General features: G+C 33.9%; 1 protein-coding gene and 1 non-coding gene across 3 annotated transcripts; both read left to right on the forward strand.

Moving 5' to 3' along the window:
- Positions 1-978: 978 nt before the first annotated feature.
- Positions 979-7,140, forward strand: LOC116001895 (pentatricopeptide repeat-containing protein At2g39620). Of its 2 annotated transcripts, XM_031241844.1 has the most exons (8): positions 979-1,440; positions 1,664-1,727; positions 1,846-1,911; positions 1,998-2,093; positions 2,436-2,641; positions 2,780-5,718; positions 5,809-5,875; positions 6,760-7,140. In XM_031241844.1, exons 5-6 carry the CDS (start codon positions 2,625-2,627, stop codon positions 5,373-5,375), a joined length of 2,613 nt encoding a protein of 870 aa, XP_031097704.1. In that variant the 5' UTR covers positions 979-1,440; positions 1,664-1,727; positions 1,846-1,911; positions 1,998-2,093; positions 2,436-2,624; the 3' UTR covers positions 5,376-5,718; positions 5,809-5,875; positions 6,760-7,140. The 2 variants fall into 2 exon arrangements, with proteins under 2 accessions (XP_031097704.1, XP_031097705.1); XM_031241845.1 differs by lacking the exons at positions 979-1,440; positions 1,664-1,727; positions 1,846-1,911; positions 1,998-2,093 and having other exon boundaries at positions 2,616-2,641; positions 2,780-2,862; positions 2,991-5,718.
- Positions 6,282-6,353, forward strand: TRNAC-GCA. The gene has a single exon. It is a non-coding gene; the product is annotated as a tRNA-Cys (tRNA).
- Positions 7,141-15,756: the final 8,616 nt, after the last annotated feature.

Here is a 15,756-nt window from a genome sequence, read left to right on the forward strand (position 1 = left end):
GATCTACTTTGGTAGTTTTCTTTCTCAAATTGGTCAATTCTATATACATAGCTCACTTGATTGAACATTTGCAAAGAACTGATGCACTTATACTTATTATCTGCTTAAACAAACCATAAAGAGTTGCACAGAAGTTCTGATCTGATCTATATGTTTACATTTTCTCTTTTAAGTTTTATTTTATTTTTATTTTCGCTAGGTTCTGTATAGACTGTTGTTTTGGATGTTGACATTTTCCTTCTGCCTAAGAGCATTATATTAATGATAATAATCTATTTAATAATGCAAATATATACATACTACATGCATGCAGAGGATGTTTAAATATTTAGCTAGGTGGAGACATATATAGAAGGTAACTTTGATTGGTTTAGGCTAGATGGAGCACCTTCTTGTCACTGATTCTATGTTCATAAATTATACTCCGTACATGTCTTTGTAGGTCTGAGTTCACTGGATGACAACACTAAATGAATTTCTTGTTTATTGTAGCTGAATCATGCTCTCACATCAATATGGCATGTTAACAAGACATATTAGTGACCCTTGGCTTTTGTTCTAGCAGTTGCCCTTTTAGAATTGCTTAAGCTTTAGATACTGATATTTACTTGCATGTATGTGTATGATTTATGTATAATGCTTTTGAACCTTGGGATACTATTTTTTTAGCTGCTTTATTATTAAAACAAGGATGAGAGAGCTATTACTTGTTTCAGTTTATTAAAACATTTTTAGAGATGCCTACTGGTAAGGGAGCAATACATGTTGTATCTCTGGACTATTTTCTCTTTGTTTTAAAGGAATAAATAAGTTTTTTCCCTATGTTGAAGTGAACGCAATGTTTACAACTGTTGAAGTCCTTAAACAGTTTATTATGTAGAGTCCCTTATGCTATATTAATATTGGTTTTAGAAGTTATAACTTTTCCTTTAATTTTTTTAACTTGCATAGTAATTGGTGACAGAATTGCCTTCTCAGGGAACCCTATATTGAAGGTGTGTGAGGTGGTGGAATGTGTGTTCTAATCAACACTATTTTCTTCTGTAACAGAAAAGGAAAAACCAATCTTTTGTTCCATATATCTGTGGAATATGTGTTCTAATCAACACTATTTTGAACTTTGTTCCCTATATCTATCAAGTTCATGATATCTTGAAATCTTGAATTACAGTGCCTGCTGAGGTAATTGCTAGACAGAAGGGCAAGACATCATTAATGAAAATTATTCCTTTCTGCTCTTCATTCTCTGTTATTCTTCCCCTCCTTTGCATTTCTCCCTTCTTCTTCTTCTCTCAATTTCCCACCTCCCCTTCTACTTTAGCTTAATCTCTCTTACCCCCTGAGCTGTTACAGCATGTGATAATGGTTCTAGTTGACATTGCACATGGGAGACTGAGGCATATTCCTTATAGCGATTCAAGATTGATATTTCTTCTTCAGGTGAAAAGTGTAAACAATTCCTATTTACCCTATTGTTGCTTCTAGATGTCTTAAACCATTAAGTTTTTAACACAAATATAGATACAAGACTCACTTGGGGGGGGGGAACTCAAAAACAATGACCAATGTTAGCCCTTCCATATGGTTGGTATATTCTTTGCTTCTTTCTATTTTACAGAATTCAGCCTAACTTATAATATTCTGGTTCTTAACTTTCTTTCAGCTGTGCTGCTGAAACACTCAACAAACTGAAGTTTGCTCAATGAGCAAAATTCATTCAGAATAATGTAAGTGCTCCTTTTTATTATTATTATTATTTTTTTTTATGACAAGAAATGTTATTTTCACTAAAATGTCAGTGAGGTAGTTCATTTTATTTATTTATTTATTTATTCAATCACAAAGGTGGTTGCGAATGAATACTCATCAGCAGATGTTGCAGCACTATAGCATCAGATAAGACTTCTGAAGGTAGCTAAACCTCTTAGTTCATTGGGATATTAATTGGTCATTAATCAATGCATAAGTTAAACTGACTGTGGTGGCAAATTGAACAGGAGGAACTTTCCAGCTCTTTGTCATTTGGTGCAGCAGGTACTGGAGACCAAAGGGAAGAAGAATCCAAAAACTTTCTGACACTATCAACTAAACAGGTGCCAAAATAATTGTTGTTTTATTCCTTTTCCTTTCAGAATAATTCTTTCTTTAATTCCAGAATCATGATCTACTTGGCTACTTTCTTGTGAGAATATTGTTGAGTCAATTCATAGCACTTTAATTAAGGTAATGTTGTATGCTATGTGAAATATCAGAATTAAACATGGGGATTCTCTAAACTGTAATTACAAGCTTATGCATTATTTGGTCTAAATCTTGTTCCAACAAACTAAATCTCAGGAGAATATGAATATGGCAATGATGAGTGGAAACTTTTACTCCACCCATTTTATTTGTCCCATTTAACTGTTTTAATAGGTCACTTTACCATATTCCAGCATCAGGGAGGCCTATAGTCCACTTGGTTGTATGCCCTTAACAGAATAAGTGAACATATTGCATACATATACAAATTGATCAACGGGGTTTCTTGGAAGGGCAAGAAGCTTGACAATAAAAAAAGAAACTTGCAGTAAGTTTGCTCCCCGTGTTGCAGTGGCAGGAAGAAGGCAAGCCCGAAAGACATTATGAAAATTAAGATCAGGTTATATTCTTACAAATGCTTGGTGGGGTTTTTTATTCTTCCAGTTATATTTTGTTTCTTTTTGTTTTTGTTTTTTTTTTTTCATCTTCTTTAATGCCAATTAATTTTCTTTTTACGATGGTTGAAATATCCATGCAGAAGCTTTAATTCACTACCAAGACCAACCTCCACATTATCCCAAATCCCTTCTGAACACTGTGAGCAGCACCTCCTCTCTTCATGTAAAGACCTCAGTAATCTCCTTCAACTCCATGCGCACTTCATCACTTCAGGTTTTAAAATCAACTGTATGGTAAAAACCCATCTTGTAAACCTCTACGCTTCCTTTGGAAAATGCCATTTTTCACAGTTAGTTTTCGACTCCGAGCAAAACCCGCCTTTGATTCTATGGAATTCGATGATCAGAGCTTACAACAGAACCAGCCAGTATCGAGCAGCCATCCAAATGTACGATTTAATGACGCAGAAAGGTTTCCAACCCGACAAGTATACTTTCACCTTTGCTTTGAAAGCTTGCACTGAGATGTTCGACTTGAAAAAGGGTCGTGATATTCATGATGATGTATCTAGGAGGAACCTTGAATGTGATGTTTTTATTGGGACCGGACTTGTCTCCCTCTATTGTAAAACGGGTAATTTAAAGAGCGCGAGGGAGATGTTTGATAAAATGCCTAAAAGGGACGTGGTTGCTTGGAATGCAATGATTTCGGGATTTTCTCAGAGTTCAGAGCCTGCTGATGCCTTAGAGTTTTTTAAGTACATGCAGTTTAGTTGTGGGGTTCAGCCTAATTCGGTAAGTTTGTTGAATTTGTTTCCCGCGGTTTGCAAGTTAATGGACGGGAAGATTTGCAGGTCTATTCATGGGTTTGTTTATAGGAGGGAGTTCCCTATTTCTGTTTATAATGGGTTGATTGATATGTACTCAAAATGTGGGCACTCCAATGTAGCTCATCAAGTTTTTTATCAGATGAGAGTGCGAGATGATGTTTCATGGGGTACAGTGATGGCTGGTTATGCATATACTGGGAAATTCCGTGAAGTTCTGGAGCTTTTTGATTGCATGAAAAGAGAAGATTTGAAAATGAATAAGGTATCTGCTGTAAGTGCATTGTTGGGAGCTGCTGAGATGAGGGATCTAGAAAAAGGTGTGGAGATTCATAATTATACAATTCAAGAAGGGATTGATTCAGACATTATGATTGCTACTTCTCTGATGACAATGTATGCAAAGTGTGGACAGTTGGAGAAGTCTAAAGAATTGTTTAGAGTGACACAGGAAAGGGATTTGGTTGCCTGGTCTGCAATTATAGCTGCTTTTGCCCAATCTGGATATCCAGAAGAGGCGCTCTCTGTATTTCGAGATATGCAGCATGAGAATTTACTTCCAAATAATGTGACTCTAGTAAGTGTTTTGCCTGCTTGTGCGGAGCTGATGTCTGTGAAATTAGGGAAAGGCGTGCACTGCTACGCTGTTAAAGCAGCTATTGATTCCGATCTTTCAACTGGAACTGCATTGGTATCCATGTATGCTAAGTGTTGCCTATTTCCTTATGCCCTCGGTGCCTTCAATAAGATGCCATTTAAAGAGGTCATAACATGGAATGCTTTGATAAATGGATATGCACAGACTGGTGACTCCTATCATGCACTAGAGATGTTTTCAGAGTTGAGGTTATCTGGGTTGCAACCAGATCCTGGAACAATGGTTGGTGTGCTCCCAGCATGTGCTCTCCTGGGTGACATTTATCAGGGAACTTATATTCATGGTCAAGTAATCAAGTATGGGTTTATGTCAGACTGCCATGTCACAAATGCCCTAGTTGACTTGTATGCTAAATGTGGGAAACTCTCCTCTGCTGAATTCCTGTTTCATAATTCCTTTGCTAAAGACGAGGTGTCTTGGAACACAATGATTGCAGGATATGTGCAGAATGAATGTGCCAAGGAAGCAATCTCTGCATTTCGTTGCATGGTACTAGCATCTTTTCAACCTAATGTGGTCACTGTTGTTAGTACCTTGCCAGCAATGTCATATCTGACCGCCCTAAAAGAAGGCATGGCAATGCATGCGTACATCGTCAAGAAGGGATTTCTGTTCAATACACTTATCGGGAATAGCCTAGTTGACATGTATGGAAAATGTGGTCACCTCGATATGGCAGAGCATGTATTTCTCGAGATGAAAAATAGAGATACAGTTTCTTGGAATGCTATGCTTGCTGCATATTCTGTGCATGGGAATGTTGATCATGCACTTTCCATTTTCTCTCACATGCAAGAGAACGATGTTGAAATTGATTCTGTGTCCTTCATTAGTGTCTTGTCTGCCTGTAGACATGCAGGCATGATACAGGAAGGGAGGAGCATATTTCAGAATATGCAGAACAAGTACCATCTCAAACCAGAATTACCACATTACGCGTGCATGGTAGACTTGTTAGGTCGTGCTGGTTTGTTTGATGAAACCATGGATTTGATTAAGAATATGCCTATGAAACCCGATGCTGCTGTTTGGGGAGCATTATTGGGTGCATCTAGAATGCATTCCAATGTGGAGTTAGCTGAGCTAGCACTAAAGCATCTCATAAATCTTGAAGTAGGAAATCCAACTCATTATGTGGAGTTGTCGAATATATATTCTCAATCTGGTAGGTGGGTCGACGCAAGAAACACAAGAGTCAGGATGCAAGCAACCGGATTGAAAAAGATTCCAGGATGTAGTTGGGTAAAGTAGAGGAAGGTCCTATGAATTTTTCTCAAGTGAACCAGAGGTATATGTGGCTGTGTGGGCTCAGCGCTAGGCATTGTTCTAGGAAACACAAGAGTAAGGATGCATGTAATTGGATTGAAAAAGACTAGGTGCTATGAATTGTTTGAAAGTGAACATGAAGTAGGTGTGGCTGCATACATATGCAGAAGGCCATATTATACTTTCCAGAAGAAGTAGAGCAACAAGAATTACACTGGAAATTTAGGAAATGCAAGCCAACCATACATCTTTGGGTGCTTGGCAAAGGTGCAACCGATCCAGAAAGGCTGTTAAATATAAAGGAATTGCCTACATCGTGGTCCTTGAAGTCAGTTCAGCAACTTTCACTCTATTTCAATGAAAGTTCATTACTTTAGGTTTCATATATTAATTACTTCTCTGCTTGTATTGTGGGCAGGTGACGGTTTGCAAGAGGGAAAGAAGGCAAACTACTTCCAGGATCTAATAGATGTTCGATAAACATTGTGAGTAGAAACGATCTTCTCAGCGAACTTTTTACTAGTGCCCCAGAAAGAAAGAATTCTTGTGGAAAAGTTTTTATATTAAAACTCTGCAACATAAACTCTCTGCTCAGGGTCACTATAAAGTTTATTCGAAGACCTGTCACTTTGAATGACAAAATGGTGGCATAAATGCTCTAACCTTATATTCTTTTCATGTTAGAAGTCTGGAAGACACGTACTTTTCTGAATATATTTTTCTCTTTCTGTACCACTCTTCATTGTTAAACAATAAACAGTGTTTATATGGAGTCTGAATTCTCCCTGGAAGAAAATATAGTTAACCAGGTGTTTGACCTTAGGCCCTGGCTTTAGTGTTAAAATTGAACTATGCTATAAATAATTTTTTAAATAAGACAACCACCAACAAGGGTCCATAGCTCAGTGGTAGAGCATTTGACTGCAGATCAAGAGGTCACCGGTTCGAACCCGGTTGGGCCCTTTTTGTGAAGCACTCTTATTCAGGTTTTTATCTCTAACTAGTTCATATATCTATGCCTTATAAGAACATGCCCAATGGTTATTATTATTATTTTTTAATAGTCTTTTGTAGGGCCCAGGCAAAAATAGAGAAAACAAAAAATATGTATACATGACTACACGGAGTAATAATTGGAGTGGTTGCTAGATTTAATTGCCTAATGAGTGCATGAAGTGGGCTATTGGCATGCATGCATGATGAGATTTTTCTAGGCAAATTTTTATGTCACGATGGTAATTAACTACAATTGGTAATATACTAATATCTAAATAAATTCTTTAGGGTTCACATTGCATCTTAAATTTTTATCATACTATCGTGTTGTTAGTTCTTTGGGATTTGACTTCTACCCTTCCAATGATTGAAGGTCACCACCCGATATAGCTAGCTAGGGTGAGAAGAAATGCAAGATGATCGATCTATGCAAGCTCCAAAGGTGGATGGATGGCATCCAGATAGATCAGAGCTCTCCATAAAGTTTGCTTTGGTTATGTCTAGTGTTTATATTATGCTGGGAAGTAGAATTGGTTAGACATGTTGTTGGGTCAAACCTTTTAAGCTTCATCTCCAGTGAGAAACTTAATGATTTTTGAGCATACACTAATTGCTATTTCATGGGGTCTAGAGATTTCTTCATTTGTGATGCGTTTTCTTCTTAGGAGGTTGTGTGCATCAACTCTGATGTTAGTTTTCACTTTGCACAACTAACAATATGCTTTTATATTACCCATCCCACCCCCTTCACTCATAACCTATGATGTTCAACATCTTTTAAGATTGAGTGTTTACCATTTTCAGACATAATTTTTTTTAAGAACTTTATAGAGATGGAGATTTATGTTTTCCTGTCTTTTTTTTTTTTTGTTTTTTTTTTTTGAGTACTTACCATTGAAGGTCACCTTATATTATGTAGTAATTTTAAATATGTATATTGTTATTGTGCTAGGAATGCCACGTGCTATATGAAAAAATAAAATAAAAAATATGTACATTCTTAAACTTGAGGTAAAATGCTATCTATGCACTACAAGAAAAAAGGACATACACAACGGTTAGTAATAAATATCATAAATTCCTATTGTAGTTTTTTTTTTTTGTATGATTTACTTTTTTGTATATGAGTGAGATTTATCATGTGCATACTTTCGAGTAGTTACTATGGTCTATAGGTTTCTTCATCACCAAAAAAAAAAAAAAATCACAAATGCATATGAGAAATTGGTAAATTTAAAAAAATGTTCTAAAATTAAATTTAGAAAAGAGTACAATTACTCAATGAGAAATTTAAATCAACAAAATCGACACTGTATGCACATCGTAAATGGATTCTGACAAGCAAAAAACTTTAATTCACTACAGTACACTACTCAAGAATTTAAAATCTAGATGCTAAAACAATGATTTTCTTCAAAATACTAAGAGCAATCCCAATAGAAGAATCTTCAATATAATGGTTTTTGCAATGTTGAAAAAAATAAAAACTTATGGAAAAGGTTTTTCAAAAATGAGAAGATTGGTTTTTGAGCAAGAGATTCTGCTGCAATGCACTGATTTTTGCAGTTAAAAAAAATTAGGTAGTGAGATGTGCAATTGCGTCTCATTGTCCAACCCAGGCCGTTAGCTGGCGGTGCAACGACCAAATCAAAAAATAAAATAAAATAAAATAATTATTATACTTTTCATTTCCTATAAATATCATGTCTTCAATAATTTTTAAACACTTTTCATCTTATCCTCAATTCATTCATATCTCTATTAATTTATGCATCACAAAACAATTTATTTTGCATACCACAATGGAAAGAGGCAATTCAAGTAATCAAAATTCCCAATCCAATTTTTCTTCTTCCCAAACCCAATTTTTCTACTTCCCAACTTGATTTCTCTTTTACCCAACCATCTACACAAAATTTTGGTTACACACCAAATTTTACATTTATCCCATCTCACAAGTCCAAAATTCTCAAATTCCCCCCAACTTTCAATTTCCACAATTTGCACCTATTTTTTAAAATTCTCAAATTGCACAAGCTTCATATAGTTCTCATTGTCATGTTGAAGTCTCTTTGTTTAACAAAACTACATGCATGNTTTTTTTTTTTTTTTGTTTTTTTTTTTTGAGTACTTACCATTGAAGGTCACCTTATATTATGTAGTAATTTTAAATATGTATATTGTTATTGTGCTAGGAATGCCACGTGCTATATGAAAAAATAAAATAAAAAATATGTACATTCTTAAACTTGAGGTAAAATGCTATCTATGCACTACAAGAAAAAAGGACATACACAACGGTTAGTAATAAATATCATAAATTCCTATTGTAGTTTTTTTTTTTTGTATGATTTACTTTTTTGTATATGAGTGAGATTTATCATGTGCATACTTTCGAGTAGTTACTATGGTCTATAGGTTTCTTCATCACCAAAAAAAAAAAAAAATCACAAATGCATATGAGAAATTGGTAAATTTAAAAAAATGTTCTAAAATTAAATTTAGAAAAGAGTACAATTACTCAATGAGAAATTTAAATCAACAAAATCGACACTGTATGCACATCGTAAATGGATTCTGACAAGCAAAAAACTTTAATTCACTACAGTACACTACTCAAGAATTTAAAATCTAGATGCTAAAACAATGATTTTCTTCAAAATACTAAGAGCAATCCCAATAGAAGAATCTTCAATATAATGGTTTTTGCAATGTTGAAAAAAATAAAAACTTATGGAAAAGGTTTTTCAAAAATGAGAAGATTGGTTTTTGAGCAAGAGATTCTGCTGCAATGCACTGATTTTTGCAGTTAAAAAAAATTAGGTAGTGAGATGTGCAATTGCGTCTCATTGTCCAACCCAGGCCGTTAGCTGGCGGTGCAACGACCAAATCAAAAAATAAAATAAAATAAAATAATTATTATACTTTTCATTTCCTATAAATATCATGTCTTCAATAATTTTTAAACACTTTTCATCTTATCCTCAATTCATTCATATCTCTATTAATTTATGCATCACAAAACAATTTATTTTGCATACCACAATGGAAAGAGGCAATTCAAGTAATCAAAATTCCCAATCCAATTTTTCTTCTTCCCAAACCCAATTTTTCTACTTCCCAACTTGATTTCTCTTTTACCCAACCATCTACACAAAATTTTGGTTACACACCAAATTTTACATTTATCCCATCTCACAAGTCCAAAATTCTCAAATTCCCCCCAACTTTCAATTTCCACAATTTGCACCTATTTTTTAAAATTCTCAAATTGCACAAGCTTCATATAGTTCTCATTGTCATGTTGAAGTCTCTTTGTTTAACAAAACTACATGCATGACTCCCAAACTAAGGACTTCAGCTTCTTGTTCCAAAACTTTGTCATCACATTACTCCGTAGATGATGGAGGTAACAATAATGCTAGACGTGTTGCAACTCTGGTAGATTGTTGAATGTAGGGTCAATGCCTCGATGTCTATTTGAAATTACGTATATAGACTCATCATTGAAAAAGAAGGTTGTAGCTAGCAAACGCAAGAACCAGGACCTGCTGTTGGAGTTTTCAGAGTCCACTATTGAGTCTGCGAAGGGAAAAATATATTTGTTATTCATAGCCACAACCAATAATAAATACCTTTTGTACTTACCATATATATGTGTCCCATCTATGGTAATAACAGGAAGACAATAATGAAAGTCATCAGTCGTTGGCTTAAATGCCCAAAAAGCCTACTGAAACTCGCAATACTTTTCACCCTTAGTTGAGGGCATAATTTGAAGGTCAACCACCATGTCTAAGTTGCTTTGAGATGGAATGCAAAAATTTGGGAAGGTCATTGTATGACTGATCCCACATGCCATAAAACCTCTCAATGCATTTTTGGCGTCAGTACCATTTTTTTGGGTACTTACACTACTACAAAAGGAGATATATATATCTTTTAAGAGTTAATACCAGTTGTGCTCCCTTGACTATTGCGATTTGCTTAGTTTTTTAAAAATTTAATACGACATCAGTTCTTGCTGAGAATCGACGTCATATATTTAAGTTTGTATATTTAAGAGTTAATTATCGTTTTGGTCTCCCGACTATGGTGAAAGTACCAAATTGGTCATCATTGACTATCAATTTTGACCAATTAAGTTATCAACTATTGATTTTGTATCCGATTTGGTCCTCCGTCAGTTGATTGTTAAGTGGCCGTCTCTTTTGAGGATCAATTTAGTACATTGCCATAGTCGAAGGACCAAAAATTTTTAATTAAATATAAAGTACCGTTTTAGTCCCTCGACTATGGCGAAAGTATCAAATTGGTCCTCGGCTATCAATTTTAGCTAATTAAGTTCTCGACTATTGATTTTGTATCCGAGTTGCTCCTCTATCAGTTGACCGTTAAGTGGCCAACTGGCCCTCTCTTTTGAGGACCAATTTGGTACATCGCCATAGTCGGGGGACCAAAACGGTAACTAACTTATATTTATTTGTATATAAAAATATAAAATTGTTTAACTTCAGTACTTCCATTTTTTTTAGTTGAATCTAATAACTCCAATATTTTTTTCCTAAAATATATATTTTTTCCAATTTTATAATTTCATTTAATTTTAAACATTTGTTTAGAACTCCGTATAAATATTATCCACGCAGAGAAAAATTATAGAACTTTATTAGTGTTTCAATCCAAGACATCATGTGATTCCTATCCTATTTATTAAGGATGTATTCCAACCAATTATTCTAGATATATTATATTGTGGACGCGGATCTAAAACGACATCTAGATCTATACCTACAAACCTAAATAAAAGTCAATAAAGTTAGGTCCCTAACTGGAACAAAAAAATGTTGCTATAATGTTTGTTGAAATGAAAGGTTCATATTATTTTGATTTTAGTATTTTTTTTCATACTTTACCCTCTATTATATCATTTACTTTTCTTAAATGCCCCTACGCTATTCATTGCAATTTTAGTGTCTTGCTTTCATAGTACAATTATGTCAATTTTGGTTGGGATTGGGTTCAAACATAAGAACGGAATAATTCGTTACTAAAGTTTACACTTATGAAATAATCCGTTATTAAAGTTTAAACTTAAGGACACCATACCAGACCACTTTAGAACCACAAAAACTCGAGCCTGTCACGATAGTGTGACCGTACCGGGGAAATGCCATAATCTACAGCAAGAGAAGGAATATATCCAGAAAGTATGTTAGGGGAGTTGAACTCGAGCTACAATATAATTCTTTGTTATTTCTCATGATGCATTGTTGGAAGCTATAACAAAAAATAATTTGTGAACACAATATTTAATTCTGGAATAAATAATTCTATTTGTCAGTTAATTTGTTTAAATTACTCGTTTAATTGTTCATTATGTTATACTTTTGGTCCCAATCCTATATAATTGTCAAATTTTATTAGAACGGAAAACTCACAAATAGTGAAGCCCTTGCTTCTTTGTTGAAGTGGACGGAATGTTTCATTGGCCTTGGGTAGTAGACCCTTTTATAGTTTTATGAGATTATTTTTCTAAGTTAGAACCAATATCCACGGATAAGCAAATTTTGTTGTGTAACATGAATAAAAAGGTACATTTTTAATATACTAAAGATACATTATTTATGTACTGAATGTACATTATTTGATATATACAAAATAATGTACATTCAGTACTTAAATAATGTTTCTTTAGTTCACAAATAATGTACCTTTAGTATGTTGAATATGTACCTTTTATTTATGGTCCAAGTAATAATAATTGATATTTTGTTAGGCGCAGCTCCAATACTTCAACTTACAATTATGCTGCTCCAGCCCAATCAATGAACTTGGCCCCGGCCCAAAAAATGTAGGCGCAGCAGATTTGTTACTTGGGGAATTGATTTGAAGTTAGCTAGGGATTAGGGTGACACTTATTATTATTAATTAAATGTTAATTATTAAATGGTCAGTTGGTAATTTAAAATTTGACAAAATATTTAGATGAGCCAATTTTATTTTTAGCCCTCAATTTAAAATGATTTCCAATTTTTAATCTATATATAATACAGATTATAATAATAATATAACAAGTGTCCTGGAATCCTATGTTTATGGGTATTCCACCAATATGTGCTGCATTACTCAATCACCAATTTCATTTTTGGTCCTAGATTTATAGGTGACATTCCACTTTTAGTAATTTTTTTTAAAACATCCACTTTTGGTCCTAATATTATTGTGGCATGACCATTTTTGGTCCTCCGTCAAGAAAATTATAGAAATGCCGTTAAATACAATGACATTTTGATCTTTTTTATACAAAGTAGATTAACCTGTTATATTTTTTATATTTATTTTTTGAAACAAAATCAAAATTGAAAACTGAAATGCTCTTGTATTTGACAAAATTTAAACTGTTTTGTTGATGGAGGACCAAAAATGGTCAATGCCACAATAATACTAGGATCAAAAGTGGATGTTTTGAAAAAAAAATGACTAAAAGTGGAATGACACATATAAATCTAGGACCAAATATAGAATTAACTCATATATATATATGTGTGTGTGTGTGTGTAGCAACCAACAGGTACTCCCCCGGCCCATAGAAAAATGGTGGAGATGAGCTTCCTTTCTTGCAACGTAACCTTAAAATGGAGTGGAGAACAGAACACCATCATGCATGCAATATAATGGTTATGGCATTAACAAATAAGTGTTTGATGAGGGAGATTCCGTGCGATGGACGAGCGTTTGGCGTGCAGATCACGTTTGGGTGAAAACCCTATTCTTTCTCCTCCTCCTTCTTCTTCTTCTTCCACCTTAAACCCTTCTTCCATTCATGGAATTCTACCTTCCTTCTCTTCTACCTTGCATCCAGCTTCAATTCATGGAAGCTTTGCTCCCTCCTCTTCTCTGCTTCGAATCCTGCAGCATCAATAATGCATGAAAACCTTCTTCTTCCCTCATCTTCATCTACCTTGAATCCTTCACTTTCAACTCTTGGAGGCCTTTTTCCCTCTTCTTCTACCATCAATCCTAGGCTTCAAGTCATGGAAGCCTTCTCCCCTCTTCTTCTACCAGATTGTACATTGATCCAGTTGGGCCGATGCCCCCTAGCATACCGCCCTCGATGAGGTTATGTATTAGGATAACTTTTAGTCTTTAGTGTTTATACAATTAATAGTCACAGTTTTGAGCATTATTGTACTGACATTTTACCGGAATAAATGGTGGACAGGATGATGAGTTTTTCGGCTTCACGGCAAGAAACTTTACTGTTTGAGGAGTTGTTTCAAGAGTGCAGACAAAAGCCGGTAAATAATAACCAATTTATTGTTGGAACTATTCCAAGAACCAGATTAAATTATTATTTGGTTAACTTCAATTCATTGAATTAATTAATATATATTGCATTCTTTAGCGGGTTCATGATGTTGTTGGTGTTGATGAAGAAGAAGAAGATGATGTGACACTGGAGCTTATGCCTGGTGTCCGTGTACCAAAGAGACCTAAGATTGATCTCGCTCTCACAATCAAACCACCTACCAATGAGAGTCCTGATCGTTCTAGGCCCGCTTGATGAGTTTCTGATCCATTTGGGTCATATTCTTAGGTCCTTTGTATTTGCTTAATTTTGTTGATATGTAAGAAAATGTAGCTAGGTTGTATATATTTAGCTACCTATTATGGTGTTTTGTAATTATGCATGTTTATATATATTTAAGATGACAAGATATTAATTTAGAGCATATATGGGTGCTAATTAGATCTTTGCATAATCTAGATTAACTCAAAAAGCAATATTTAAGTTATCTTAAAAAGTAGCACAGTTTATGCACAGTGAATAAGGTTAAAAGCTCATAACATAATTGTATTCCTCATTTATATATGATGGGGTCATGGGATATAGGCTCAATATTCTAGTTGGGGCCAAGCCCAAAGAAGTGATATGGAGTGAGTGGAATTCCAATCAAAATTGACAAAATTGTACTATGAAAGCAAGACACTAAAATTGCAATGAATAATGTAGGGACATTTTAAAAAAAAGTAAATGATATAATAGAGGGTAAAGTAATAAAAAAAAAATACTAAAATCAAAATAATATGAACCGTTCCTTTAAACAAACAATTATAGCAATATTTTTTTGTTCCATTTAGGGACCTAACTTTATTGACTTTTATTAGGTTTGTAGATGTAGATCTAGATGTCGTTTTAGATCAGTGTCCACAATATAATATATCTAGAACAATTGGTTGGAATACATCCTTAATAAATAGGATAGGAATCACATGATGTCTTGGATTGAAACACTAATAAAGTTCTATAATTTTTCTCTGCGTGGATAATATTTATACGGAGTTCTAAACAAATGTTTAAAATTAAATGAAATTATAAAATTGGAAAAAATATATATTTTAGGAAAAAAATATTGGATTTATTAGATTCAACTCAAAAAAAAAATGGAAGTACTGAAGTTAAACAATTTTATATTTTTATATACAAATAAATATGAGTTAGTTACCGTTTTGGTCCCCCGACTATGGCGATGTACCAAATTGGTCCTCAAAAGAGACGGCCAGTCGGCCACTTAACGGTCAATTGATAAAGGAGCAACTCGGATACAAAATCAATAGTCGAGGACTTAATTATCTAAAATTGATAGTCGATGACCAATTCGATACTTTCGCCATAGTCGAGGGACCAAAAAGGTACTTACCTCTATATTTAATTAAAAAATTTTGGTATATGACGTCAGTTCTACGAAAACCAATGTCGTATCCCTTTACTATTTTTTTTAAATGATATGACGTTAGATTTTCATTAATAACCAATGTTATTTCATTAATATTTTTTAAAATGACATACGATGTCGATTTAAAAAATTGACGTCATATCATTTATTTACTACTATATGCACAACTCTCCTGTTCCACATGCACTAGTCAGTAGCCATTTATTTACTACTACATACATGCCACATGCATTAGTCAGTATCCATTCTACTTCTCCCGTTCAACTTCACACACAGTATATTGGTCATGTTTGGTAAAATAATTAACTTATCAGTCAATTTTAACTTATTTGACAACTATTTAACTGTTTGACTTTGTTAAAATAATCAATATAAGTGTTTTTGGTTAATTAGCTTTTCGTAACTCTAAAATGCTAAAATTCAAAAAGTTGCTCAAAGCAATTTTTTCAATTAGCTTTTTGATAAAATTAAGAAATTATACCAAATAGCTATCAATTAACAACTAATTTACCAAACACATTTTTACAATCCGCTAATGTTATCAATTATTTATACCCTCTAACCCAATAAGCTAACAACTAATTTATTAGCTAACACCCATTAACAACTTATGTTTTTAATAAGTTGTC

The sequence above is a fragment of the Ipomoea triloba genome, chromosome 13 (genome assembly GCF_003576645.1).
Source record: "Ipomoea triloba cultivar NCNSP0323 chromosome 13, ASM357664v1".
Classification (NCBI taxonomy): Eukaryota; Viridiplantae; Streptophyta; class Magnoliopsida; order Solanales; family Convolvulaceae; genus Ipomoea; species Ipomoea triloba.